General features: G+C 33.1%; 2 protein-coding genes across 2 annotated transcripts; one reads left to right on the top strand and one right to left on the bottom strand.

Annotated features, from left to right (window-relative positions):
- Positions 1–3,660: 3,660 nt before the first annotated feature.
- On the bottom strand, positions 3,661–10,648 carry LOC123700940 (serine/threonine-protein kinase 40-like). The gene is made up of 7 exons (XM_045648320.1): positions 10,007–10,648; positions 9,295–9,528; positions 8,403–8,535; positions 7,607–7,787; positions 6,833–6,926; positions 6,340–6,513; positions 3,661–5,743 (listed from the first exon to the last, which is right to left on the bottom strand). The coding sequence occupies exons 1-7, from the start codon at positions 10,490–10,492 to the stop codon at positions 5,228–5,230; spliced, it is 1,818 nt and encodes a 605-aa protein (XP_045504276.1). The 5' UTR covers positions 10,493–10,648; the 3' UTR covers positions 3,661–5,227.
- Positions 10,649–11,528: 880 nt separating this feature from the next.
- Positions 11,529–14,553, top strand: LOC123700939 (AFG3-like protein 2). Its single transcript, XM_045648319.1, has 2 exons — positions 11,529–13,136; positions 13,426–14,553. The coding sequence occupies exons 1-2, from the start codon at positions 11,687–11,689 to the stop codon at positions 14,280–14,282; spliced, it is 2,307 nt and encodes a 768-aa protein (XP_045504275.1). The 5' UTR covers positions 11,529–11,686; the 3' UTR covers positions 14,283–14,553.
- Positions 14,554–14,641: the final 88 nt, after the last annotated feature.

The following is a 14,641-nucleotide window of genomic DNA, read 5'->3' as shown; positions in this document are numbered from 1 at the left end:
GATGCTCGGGAGTAACGAGCTTTTAAAAATATATATTTTCTCTTACTCGTTAGCAAGATTAATAAAATACTGGATTTTTTGCAGTTTTCTTTTTCAAGAACATAATATTTTTTTAATGACACATATCCTACATACACCTACATAATTATCACACCAATGTGAGAAAACATATTTTGCTGCATCGATATTAGACTCCGATAAAGCTTTCATTTTGTAACCGTTGTAACCGAAATGAAGTCGATACCAGACTGAAAATGAAATCCCGGTATCGTATTAAATTAAAAAAGGAACATTCTGTATAAAGCGATTTTGCTGACAAAAAGCCGGTTGTATGAAGCGGATCTGTCGCCTCCGGCGTCGCCTAATATGCTAATGCCGGTCCCAAATAACTGAAAACGAAGCTGCGTAAACTTACATGACAGGGTTTGAAAATGGAACGTTATGAAAAATTGAGCGGGATTATTCCTGGCTGTATAGAGAAAATCCTTTGCCATTTTATTTTTAAATCTAATGAACATTTTAATTGCGTTCTATTTCAATGTTTTAAATTTATGTAAGCAGTGTTGTGGTTATTATGTGCATGTGTTGTAAAGAATTGAATAATAATATTGTGCTATCCAGTTATTTTACACTTACCTCAGTTTTACCTACTTAGGTATGTAAATATTATAGTACCTACCTATCTATATTCTATGTCATAGTCTTAAGTTAGTCAATTAGTTAATAGGTATCTAAAGTTTTTGATTGAGATGGCGATTTCATGTTTTACATAATACATATTATAATATGTTATTGTAGATATAACCATTTCTTAATTTTGAAGGAGTATAATAGGAATACAAAAAAAAACTTTTATTTTCTTTCAAATCTCTTTGTAGAATTGATCTGATGAAAATTTATTATATCAAGTACCTAACAATTATTAGATATAAAGCCAAAAATATAACTCGTGAATCAAATAACAAAAGACTCCCCTATGACTCCCTAATAATATGCGAAAGTAAATAAAAAATAATACGGCCAATTGAGAGTGAATCGCCGCAAGGCTTTGCTTTATCGGGGCTTTATAAAAATGATTGCGTCGAAAATATCTCCCTGAATCTATCTTTACTTGCTATAATGATAAAATATTAACCCCAACGCCTTTTAGGATTTATTTTGTGAGACCAAATTATGTGCGATCTATAAATGAAGAGTTACATCTACATTATAGATAGATGAGTAGTCAGACAACTTCTTAGGCAAGATTCAAAGATACCAAAATCATCGCCTTACTCCATGACGCGACGGCGTTGCCATGACGCCACGTCGAATTTTACTCTCAACGCGCCTAAAGAAAGTTCACTTCAAAAATTGGTAAGTTTTATTAAGTAGATAATTCTGGATATCCTAGCTTATTAAAAAGCTTGTTGCTTCTATAGGTTCGGTTCTTGTTACAAATAACTTTAAATACTTACCTAATTGCCGTTGTGTCATGCATTAAAAATATTCGTTTCAAAACCAAATTATATATTTTCAATATACCTATTACAAAGTGTCTTGTCTAAAATTCACAACTCATCATGTAGGTACACCCATAAGCCCCCATATACAATGCTCGGCAAATTTCCAATTATTCACTTCGTTTTCAAATAAAATAGCAATAAAGAATAAACAAGGAAAATCGCTCATACGATCGTCGTAACGGGGATATAAAATCCACATGAATGGTATCCATCCGATACGTTTGAAAAATTTTTAAACTTTACGATCTCAACTTGAATAGGATTTTTATGATTGTTTTAGTGCAGCACCGTTTATACCTGAATTTAAATATTGGTTTAATTGTCTGTGAATAACATTGGATTGATCTAAATTATTGCAAGAGCGTTAAAAACATTATTAGAAAATATTGAAAAATTAAAAAGCTGCTGGGTAAGGAAAATGAACTTTTTTTTAGTGCACAGCGTAACGTTAACGTTAGTGTTTTCCATAATATGTTTTCGAATAGGTAGGTACATAATCTGCTCATAAATCATTCTAAATCCGCCATTTTTAATTCAACATTTACTGAACAACAACACAAGAATTAATAAAATTGTAAACAACCGTCAAACTATTGTGCAAACAACGTGATTTATATTCCGTTTCTTTATACGAAATATTAATATTAAAATTAGTTTTCATTTAAGCGGGGTTAGCCGTGACGGGCGGACGGTTAAAGACACTGAAAAATGGCTTACCGCCATGTCTAAGATATTTTTCAATCTAGTATGAAAAACGTAGAGAAATAAAAATGTTAAATTATTTATCTACGATATATTTGTTGTATAAATTAATTGTTTGTTGAAATTTGACGGCATAATATTATATTGTAACGTTTATTGCGACTTGCGAGCCTGTGGCAAAGAAATTCAGTCAGTTGAAATAAAATGATGATGAATTTTAGCATCTTAGCTTTAAAGCAAAACATAACTTTAAGGACTACAAAGAATCCTGCATTTTCTTTAAAATGAATACTCTCGAAGACAGACGTACTCTTTCAGATATTATGTTTCTTTATGATCTCCTGAACAACAAACTAGACTGCCCCCAAATAACAGAAAATATATATTTTAACACCCCTCTAACTCGAACACGTAATACTCCTTTATTATTTATACCACGTACAAAAAATCAATATATGAAGAACTCACTCTTTAATCGCCTACCTTCGATATACAATGAAAAATTTTCTACTCTTGACATATTTAACAGTCCTCGCAATCGTTTTAAATCCAATGTATCTAAAATATTATCAAACGTACCTAACACATTTTAATCATCCACACGCACACACATACATACACACAAACACACCCAAACGCACTCACCCACACACACAACTCACCACTCTTTAATAAGTTACTGTTTTGAATATACATATAATTGGTAATAATTGTAAAACTCGTAATTGGCGTATTGTATCATAGATATAAGTAGATTAAGTCAAACTGTAAGCTGTGTAGTTTTCGAATAAATAAATAAATAAATAAATAAATAAATTTCCAAAACCATGTGTTTTATAAATGCCCTATACACTTCCTCCCTCAAATATTGATATATGTATTTCGCATTATATGAGGTTTCGCGTTATTTTAAGCTTTGCGTTAGGTAAGTTGTGGCGTTATAAGTTTCACTTTAGCTTAGGTATTGATTGTAAAACGTGGAAAGTTTTAAAACTGAGTTGTCTTCCAGGCAATATATTATAGAACTCAATTACCAAACTTCAAGAGATATTAGCAAAGGCTTTGTCGAATAGAACTTGGCCTTAAACTTATTTTTTAGTTATCCCTGTTATATGTGTACCTAACATACCGACTGCTGCTTTCTTCGACCGAGCTATGTCCACAGAGACAGCTCAGCAATTGCTTCGTGAGGTTGCTCGGTCTGTTTGAAAACACCTTAGTCGTATCTTAGCGGAGCCATGGTAGTCTTTCTAGCTTACTATCTCGTCAAAAAAGACAAACATTTGGTCATTGGAACAACTAAAACGACAAAGCAAAACCCAGACAGTGAATGTGACTTTCACATGCTATGATATCGACTAAGTTTTGTATTTTTGGTAGACCTAATTAAAATCAGTAAATAACATGACATTTATTTCTTTCCCAGTTTTTCAGATTTCAATAAAACACAAAAACCTTTTAAAATATATCTTTATTCACATACATACTGACATTTTCGCTAACATATAACAAAATTGAACTAAAATATAACTACAGAGGCTAAAATAATAATACTAAATAACAAAATAGAAAATAATATTGAACGTGACTAACCGACATTATTGTAAAACTGATAAAACGTTTAAACTGCGCTTTAAAATCATGCCTTCTCGCTTTAACTGAGTAAATAAGAGCCAAGTAAGAAAGAGAGGACATGGTTAAGTACTAACTTTGATGTTATTCCCTAAATATATCTAAAAAAAATCAGTACTGTTTGAACTTCGAAGGTAGGTTGGAAATAGTTAAAATACAATATTATATATTTATCAATAGACACTATTAAACATAATGAATAGCGCCCGGCAAACTTCTTGGCCAAAAAAGAAGCTTGCGCATATAAAAATGTACTAAAACTTGATGCGCAAACTTCCCCACCACGCTACTTTTTGGCCAAGAAGTTTGCCGAGCGCTATTAAACTAAAACGTATGGAAAATAGAAATAGGATCGTTTTATAAGCATTCACCACTCTTTCTTACCTACTGTTTAACATTAAATGGGCGGGAATATTTAAAATGAAAATATTTTTGTGCAACATGCTACAAAAATCATTTAAAATTTATGTTTATTTCCATGCAAGAAAACGGAATAAGCGTTGGTGGACATTAAAATAAAAATGAACTGTATAAAACAACGGACGACAAATTTTAAGTAAACAGTCAGTAATCGATTTAATTTGATATTAAAACTTAACTACATATAAGAAATAACGCTATTTACATCTACAGGTACATAAATATAAAAATATCTAACTAATATTTACAGTTTATAAAATGGAGGAAACAATATTATTATTTTAATTATTGTTGCTTGAAACGGGAAGATTATGAAAAATCAACCATTTAGATAAAAAGACGAGACGAAGACATTTATTACAAAATAAAATTGTTTAAAATATGGTAAGAAGTTATATATTGCATCTTTTTCACACATTAGCAATTTTTTTTGCTAATTGTGCTTATGCTATCCCGGTTGAACTGATGAAACAGATAATTGAAATCCTTGTTTCTATAAATAATTATAAAAATTCCGTTACTTGTTTCTAGATATTATTATCTATTGTCAATTTTTAAGTGATCAATTAAAATAAGTAAATTAATTACTGTACAAAAATGTACAAATGGGGCAGGACAATTTTTTCTAATTTAAGCAGTGTTTGGTTTCATTTAAATGCCGCTTTCATTTAATTTCATCAAAAAATATTCACGTACGTATATATAAATTCATGACTACTCATAAAATCTTTGAAATCGATTTGATAAAAAATATACTAATAGTTTACATAATTATTGGAATATTATCATGTCTTGAATATCCAATTATTATCAGTTTTAAGTATCCAATATGTATAAAAAAAATAACACAGAAGAAAAGTAAAAATTTATACAGTATAGACATTATACTCGATTAAGTATAAATAATTGCCTCCCAAAAACCGCGTACCTTACAAATAACCAAACCCTATTTAATATTATTTGCAAATTTAATTATATTCGAGATCATTATTATCAACGGGCGGGCGTGGATTGTTTACAACCGCTTCAGGATTCACCGAATGTACGGGAGCCGGATTCATAATTCTGTTTCTAGAAGATTCCGGAAACCGCATGACGTAATCTTGATCTAATCTATCCATTTGCAACCGTCTCTCGGACCACGGAATGGCGCGAAATTCGGAATTCGAAGTCGACGGAACCGCGTGAAGGCGCGGAATCCGTTGCGCCAAATTTCGAATTCTAGAACTTTCCGGATTACGTTCGGGAACAAAGTTCTGGACTGTTCTAGAATCTTGGCGCGTGAACATGTGTTGATATCTCGCTATTTCGCACGGGAGCAATGGCCGCGCGTCCCTGCCTATTCTTTGTATGGATATCTGTTTTGTGTTTTGTGTGTCTGTTGTGGGGTGTATTAGAATGCTGTTTTGTTGAACTCGTGTAGGTGAAGGGAAGTTTAGTGCGAGGAAATCCGGTAACGGTACGCAGTATACGCCGAGTTCTTCCTGAAATTGAGCAAAGGTGGTTTTTATTTGACGTTATTATAAACACACTACAAAAATCTTACATAATAATTATGAATATTTCAGTTATTATAGATATAGGGAATTATTAAAAAATATCATGTAATAAATAAAAAAAAAATGCTTTTGAAAATTAACTTTATCAAATACATGCTCATGAATTTGTTATGTATTTAGACTGTTTTTTTTTTTATATATTCTGTAAATCTTAGAGTAGACCATCTGTTCAAGTAGACCTGATTATAATGAAACCATTACGCTAATCTAAAACCATACTTCAAGATTCAAACCGGCACATTCTCGTGCGCTACAAAAACAACTTAAAAAAAAGGAATAGATTTTTTTAAAAAAAAGGTAATTATATAAGTAACTAGCTTTCCACCCGCGGCATCGCCCGCGCAGTCAAAGAAAAACCCGCATAGTTACCGTTCCCGTGGGATTTCCGGGATAAAACCTATCCTATGTTAAATTCCATGCAAATTGGTTCAGTAGTTAAGGCGTGATTGAGTAACAGACAGACAGACAGAGTTACTTTCGCATTTATAATATTAGTATGGATTTAAATTATTTATACTCACACTAGACGGACTCCTCTCCCCCTCCAGCGGGAAGGCCAGTTTCTTTTCCACCTCTGGCTCCTTTTCCTTTCCCTTATCCTCCTCTAGCGGTATATCTGGTACAACTTGCAAGTCTTCGGGAGGGTTTGGCACAATTATGTAGCTTGCTATTATACTCGATAATTGGTCTAAGACCTGGAATTTTAGGTATGTGTATAAGATTGTAGTTCTGTGTAATAATGTGTCGGTAGTTTATTTATAAAGCATTTTTTTTTTATTTTTACTTTAAATTAAAGAGAGATAGAGAATAAGAAAAAAATTGACTATAATTATTATAAATTATAATATTATGGCTGTAGTTAAGATTGACACTTTTGTAGCATTTTTTCTCATATTGATGTGTTATTAATTTACTTTTTGGTTACATTTTACAAATTGATATGTTTGTTGTAATATCAATATTCGTAAAAACATTTACGTGTCTTTCACATAATTATAATATGAACTAACTTACCTGATCAGCAACTAGTCTATGCTTAGGATCTTTCACCAAGAGCCGCTGTATAAGAAATACTGTATTATCGGAAACATGTACTGGATTGCCGTCCCTGTAATTTTTTTTATTTTTAAACGTATAAAAGAAAGAGTATAAAATACTACAAAATAATTGTTGCAGTAACCTTTGATGGTTTGGCCTTGATAGACCAACAGAGAGACTTTCCCTAATAACTACTTCGCTAATATTAAAACGTTATATTTAAATTTTGAATTAAAGTAAATTAATAAAAGGTAAGTTATTTCTTTAAATGGAATAACAATGAAAAGACTGATTATTTAAAAGAATACACACATATTTATAATATTACAAATCAAACTATACAACAAAAAGAGTGTTGTTTCATTTATCAGACCTTATTAAACGTTTTATAATAAGCATAACCTTAAATTCTGTTTTGTATTTAAGTATGTACTCAAAAATTTCTGAACTGATTTTAACAATTATTTCAGTAAGTATATAACTCTTCAGCTTTATAATATTATAAGTTAGTTATAAGTTATATAAGTTAGTTATAGTTATAGTTTGTTTGTTTGAACGCGCGAATCTCGGGAACTACTGGTCCGATTTAAAAAAAAATTTCTGTGTTAGATATCTTATTTATCGAGGAAGGCTATAGGCTTTATATCATCTCGCTACGGCCAACAGGAGTGGAGCCACGGGGGTGAAACCGCGCGGAGCAGCTAGTTTAAAATATCTGAACAGAAATTACAACTAGTAAAAAAAACTCACGGTGGTATATTATAATTAGCGGCTTGTATACGACTAAACAGCTGCGCGAGGCTTGTGTCACAGAACGGGAACTGTCCATACAGCATTGTGTACAGGACAACCCCCAACGCCCACATGTCTGACGGCTTGCCAAGGTACGGCTTGCATAGTAATACGTCTGGTGATATATAGGCTGGTGAACCTGTAAGAATTAAATAGGTATTAAGCATGATGTTTAGTTTTATAGCTTTCAAATGCTTTATAAATGAGAAATCTATATAAAAAAATTTGAACCCCCATGTTGCCATGCGGGTTCAAATCCCGTTCTTTAACACTATTTATAGATTTTGAAGTAAATAATTACTATACAATGAAAGTATGAGGCGAGTTTTATAATTTTGTTTGCGAAATTTGTAGGTGATCTTAAGAAGTATGTAACTGTTCATGTCAATTATTTCCAAAACAGAAAATAAAATTGCATTTGAAGAATAATAAGGAAAATTAACCTAAAACTAAACTGATTAAGTAAAATTATTAATTACTAGATTTCCGCCCGCGGCTTCGCCCGCGTTTGTAAAGGAAAACCCGCATAGTTCCCGTTCCCGTGGGATTTCCGGGATAAAAACTATCCTATGTGTTAATCCAAGTTACCCTCTATATGTGTGCTAAATTTCATTGTAATCGGTTCAGTAGTTTTTACGTTAAAGCGTAAAAAACATCCATACATACATACATCCATACAAACTTTCGCATTTATAATATTAGTAGGATAGTAGGATTCAATAGTAAAAAAAATATTATCTTTTAAAGTATTTACCTCTTTGATCCTTCAATAAATCTCTATCGCTGCCTAGATGTGTCCCCAGGCAGAAATTAGTTAACACAACCCTTCCAGTCCTTTGGTTTAACACTATGTTCCCTAATTTAAGATCCCTGTGTACTATATTTCTCTGGAAAAATATTTATTTTGTCAGATTTACTTAATATTGAATTTTGAAAATGAAATGATAGGAAATTAAATGAAATTAAATGCAATGAAATGAAATATAACGAAACAAATCGAAACACAACGAAATGAAATTAACTAATATTCTCATTTCATCTTTAAAACATTACTGAAAAATAAAGAGACTTTGAATGAAAATATTAATTTTGAACGAACAAGGAAAACTTAACTTTCTTAAATACACAGGCAGTCCTTTATATTAAAGAAAGTACAAATATTGGCGAATAATGACGTCTTGCCCTTGTAATAATAACCTTCTGTATAATTTCAAATTTGTTGCAACAGAACAACAATTGGGTAACATAGCAAATTTTGATTACAGTCGGGGCTTTAAAAACTATGTATCTACCAGAATTTTATGAACAAAGAAATGTGAGCAATTTAAAACTGTATTTAACGCTTTATAGTTTATACTAGCTGTGCTCCGCAGTTTCATCCACATTGCTCCGCTCATGTTGGTCATAGGGTGATAATATTATATTATAGCCTTTCACAATAACTGGGCTATCTAACACGGAATTTTTTTCCACTCGGACCAGTAGTTACTGATAATAGCGCCTTCAAACAAACAAACTCTTCAGCTTTATAATAGTTAGTTCTGAAGTATAAATAAGCGACTTAAACCAGAATACAGTATACTTAACCTTACAATATTGTAAAATAATATATTATAATAAATACCTAGATAATAGTAAATACAAACCTTATGTAAATTAGCAACTACCCTCACTATATCATAGAATATCAAAATGGCCTCTTTTTCAGGTACTTTCTTTACTTTAGTTACATATTGCTGCAAGTTTATCAACTCGCTACCTTTTTCACTAAATTGGTGTGCACTAACACAGTCTAACACTAGAAATAGTCTTTGTCTAACTCTGCCAGTGTATATAAAACCTGGACCGTTGGGATTTGGGGCTTCTTCTAGAGCATGATCCTGAAAGCATAGGAATTATTTTATTCTTATCATCAACAAATTTCATGAACATTTTATGATGTTAATGTTCATATTATTTGTGTGATTACATTGACATTTCATTGATGCGAAGTTTGCACTATATAAACTATCAATGTATAGAGATGCCTGCATAAGACATGTTACTTTTAAAGATAAGATTAAAGTTAATAAATATATAGTAATATAATAAACAGAAAACAAATTAAGTCTCCACAAGCAGATAAACCATTCTATGTTTGTTTTTGTCCAGACGCATAATTCCTTTCAAGCTTATCTTAAGGCATTTCCAATACATTACACACACACACACACATGTAAATAAGGTACTTATCGTAATTTTGGTTATGATCTACTATAATGGATAGCTCAATTAAGCAATAATTACGACATTTACATATGGATATAAGTCATAATGATTTCCGAGTAATCATTAATTATATTGACATGTAACACTTACCTTAAACAACCCGTGATGGTGTACAACACCATCTTGATCTTCTAACAAGGATAGCAAAGAATATTCAGTATGTAATAGCATTTTCCCTTGCCTATCATCTTGTGTTTCTGGCTGGCCCTCATTTTTTAATGTTAGTATTTTGATCTGATAGAAATCATCTGTTTTCTCTTTACGAGCTAAACACTGAACTATACTTTTAACAGGGCTAGGCCCTAACTTGGGACCAAGTAAATAGGGACCAGCTTTTCGTACAAGTTTATCTGGGACAGGAGTGCCAGGTGGTGGGACATCGCTTTTGTTATACAACACTTTAAGTTTACGAGGTGAATTCGGCGACAATTTCTTTGAATTTTTGAGCATAGAACTTGACGTGGAATTTGCATAGGCTGACAATCTTGCAATCTTCGGGCTGGGTTGGAGTAACAAAGGTCGTGATCTCTTTCCATGGCTAAGACTACTCGTACTTTCAGGTTTTTCTTGATCCATAACTATAGAAGATTGTAACGGTCACTATATTTCACTATTTAAAATTGAGCATCAGACTTATAATACTATAGTAATTAAGTTTAGTGTAAATCTAAAATTCGTTAGATCATACAGCTGTAAAATTTCACTGCTTTTATTTACTTGGTCAAATGTTCATTGCAGTGTTACCCGTTCTGGAAATAATTATTCAATTTTATTTTTCCCTGGTAATTTGTATAGGTAAACCCTGTGGGTAAACCGATCCATCGCATGCCTTCAAGCCACACCTCCGTGCCCGTCGGAGTGGGGAGCGTGAGGTTTTTTCGTTACGGAATTTGTGAATTGGGTCCGCCCTCAAGGCCCACGATAGAAGCTATGCAATAGCTTAAAACATAAATTACAAGCACAATAAACATAAATTTTTAAGCTATTGCAGAGCGCGGGTACCGAATCTAGAAATTCCGTAACGAAAAAACCTCACGCTCCCCACTCCGACGGGCGGAGGTGTGCCTTGAAGAATGAAGGCATGCAATAGCTTTACCGCGGCAGTCCCTGAGTGCCACACGTTTTTTCTTACAAATTTTTTCTATGATATTAATAACGCAATAAAAACATTCAGATACTGAGGCAGATCCTCATATTGTGTTGTTCGATAAAATAATATTGGTTAGCTCGTTGAAAAATTATTATCCCATAATGTCTTGTCTTCACTGCATTAAAAAATACTTGTGACCTGTGCTTGTGACTTATTGTGGAATTACTCCTGTAAATGTGTAATTCACGCAATTTTGTGCCAATTTTCCTAAATAATTGGTACATATTGCCTGGCAACCAACTGGCAACATAAAGACAGATAATAAATAACTTTATGTACAAAGATAATATAAATTTCAACAATGTTCACAGAATTTAATAAACAAATATAATATTATATTAACAATTATTTATTTTTAATTACATGTTTAATTCGAATTACTTACATCAAGTTAACTTTGTGTGTTAACATTTTGTTACACAATATTTCGTGATTTGTGTGCAAGACTCATTAGATGGAGACGGTGACGGACAGATAAGATTGACAGATATTTTTAACCATGTTTTTACTGAGACTTGAGTAGATCTTCTCGATTTTATGTGACATAATTATTATTTAGTATTGCAAAGTACTTATTTTAAACATAAATAAATTGTATATAAAAATCGAATCGAAACAGTATGTGGAAAGGTCTTAGATTAACGCAATCGCAACTATCGAAGCTCCATTTTAAAGGAAATAAACTACAATCATTAGGAGTTCCGGCGTTAGATTCTGTGTTAAACCAATGGTATGAATTCTGCAAGAAACCCCCTAAGGGGTTCGAAAAGTATTTCCAACCAGGAACTAGTAAAAAACACGAAAAGAAACCGGAAAAAGATGACGCTCCTCCACCGTCGAAATCTTCACCACCACCGTCAAAACCGAGCTCGTCTCCAGAAAAATGGAATATTAATATGTTTTCCAGTGCCCCTGGAGGAAGGGGATCTGGCCGTGGAGGTTACGATGGACAGGATCGAGAAAAATGGATGATGTTTGGTGCCATGGGTGTAGTTGCCCTAATTGCCTCAATTGCATATTTCGAACTTAAGTACAGAGAAATAAGTTGGCGAGATTTCGTTAATATGTATCTAAAAAAAGGCATTGTTGAGAAGTTAGAGGTTATAAACAAAAAATGGGTTCGTGTAAGATTACAGCCGGGCACATTTGAAGGAAAAGTTATCTGGTTTGCTATTGGCAGTGTGGACTCATTCGAGAGAAATCTAGAGAATGCGCAAATAGAAATGAATGTTGAACCTCAGAATTTCTTGCCAGTTATTTATAGAACTGAGGTGGAGGCTTCCAGTCTGACAGGAATATTACCAACATTGTTAATAATTGGATTCTTAATTTATATGATGAGAAGGTCTGCTGATATGATGGGAAGAGGCGGTCGCAAAGGTGGTGGACTTTTTGGTGGTGTGATGGAATCAACAGCCAAATTGATCAACCCATCAGACATTGGTGTTAAGTTCCAGGATGTAGCTGGTTGTGAAGAAGCTAAGATCGAAATTATGGAGTTTGTAAACTTCTTGAAGAACCCCCAACAATACATTGACTTGGGAGCTAAAATACCCAAGGGAGCTTTGCTCACTGGACCACCAGGTACTGGTAAAACTTTACTTGCCAAAGCTACAGCTGGAGAGGCCAATGTTCCTTTTTTAACTGTATCTGGTTCAGAATTCTTAGAGATGTTTGTTGGTGTTGGTCCATCTAGAGTGAGAGACATGTTTTCAATGGCTCGTAAGCATGCCCCATGTATTTTGTTCATTGATGAAATTGATGCCGTCGGTAGGAAGAGGGGTGGACGAAGCTTTGGTGGACATTCAGAGCAAGAGAACACTCTAAATCAATTGCTGGTAGAGATGGATGGTTTTAACACAACAACAAATGTTGTTGTGCTAGCTGCAACCAACAGAGTTGATATTTTGGATAAAGCTCTGTTGAGACCTGGTCGTTTTGACCGTCAGATATTTGTACCAGCTCCAGATATTAAGGGCAGGGCTTCCATTTTCAAGGTGCATTTAACTCCACTCAAAACTACACTCAATAAAGAGAATCTAGCCAGAAAAATGGCTGCTTTAACACCAGGTATGTCATAATTATGAATATTCAATTAAATATCTATAATATCGGTTATTTTTGTTTTCATGGTTCAAATTTTGTTTGTAAATATTTATTTTCTTTCTACATTTACTAACATATTTTGAAGAACAAGCATAGCAACTAATTAGATGGATAATATTAGGTATATTAAACTTATTCAATATTCTCTCATACTTATAAACTTTTAGAATTGAACAGTAAATTGTAATATATATTCAACTGAAAGTTTGGTATACAAAACTATGTACTTTAATGTTTTCTATTAATATTTCAGGTTTCACTGGAGCAGATATTGCTAATGTATGCAATGAAGCAGCACTCATTGCAGCTAGGGAGTTGTCAACTGACATAAGCATGAAAAACTTTGAACAGGCCATAGAGAGAGTAGTAGCTGGTATGGAGAAAAAATCGAATGTCCTACAACCAGAAGAGCGAAAGATCGTAGCGTATCATGAAGCTGGCCATGCTGTAGCTGGCTGGTTCCTAGAACATGCAGACCCCCTTCTCAAAGTATCTATCATACCTCGTGGAAAGGGTCTTGGATATGCACAATATCTACCAAAAGAACAATACCTATACAGTAAGGAACAATTATTTGACAGAATGTGCATGACTCTTGGTGGAAGAGTGAGTGAGGAAATATTCTTTGGTAGAATTACAACCGGTGCACAGGATGATTTGAAGAAAATTACTCAGAGTGCATACGCTCAAATTGTTCACTATGGTATGAATGCTAAAGTGGGTAATGTTTCCTTTGAAATGCCACAACCTGGAGAAATGGTTATTGACAAACCATACTCTGAAAAAACAGCTGAATTAATCGACTCTGAAGTGAGAGATTTAATCAACTCAGCACATAAACGCACAACAGACTTGTTAGTTGAACATAAGACAAACATTGAGAAGGTTGCAGAACGCTTACTGAAGCAAGAGATTCTGAGCAGGGATGATATGATTGAATTACTGGGTCCCAGACCATTCCCTGAAAAGAGTACTTATGAAGAATTTGTGGAGGGAACTGGTTCATTAGATGAAGATACAACTTTACCAGAGGGCTTGAAGGATTGGAATAAGGAAAAGCAACCAACTATTCCCCCACCAGAAAGTATACCTCCTGCCAGTAAAAATTAACTTTATTTATGTAGTTGATTGTTGAGTTTTTAGTCAGTTTATGTGTAATAAATACAATTACCTATAAGACATAAGGCTTTTTGTTTTTGTTGACACAATGTAAGAATCTGGTACATTGAAATCGGCCAAAGCAGTTTTTTACTCACTCACCTATAGTTGCGCCGTTAAAAAATTTAAAAAATTATTCAATATTGGCTTTGATTGTATAGATAGTTGCATTTTACGTATTGTATGAGCTTGTTTTAATAAATAAATTGCAGTATGTAAAATACTTTGGTAGTTTTCTTGTATGTGAAAGGTCAAAATAATGTACGACAATTTTGAGTACCAATATATTATTTAATTGGCCACTGGCTGAA

Source organism: Colias croceus, chromosome 20 (assembly GCF_905220415.1).
Source record: "Colias croceus chromosome 20, ilColCroc2.1".
NCBI classification, from domain to species: Eukaryota; Metazoa; Arthropoda; class Insecta; order Lepidoptera; family Pieridae; genus Colias; species Colias croceus.
The sequence above is the reverse complement of the archived record's forward strand: the minus strand, read 5'-3'. Positions and strand labels throughout refer to the sequence as shown.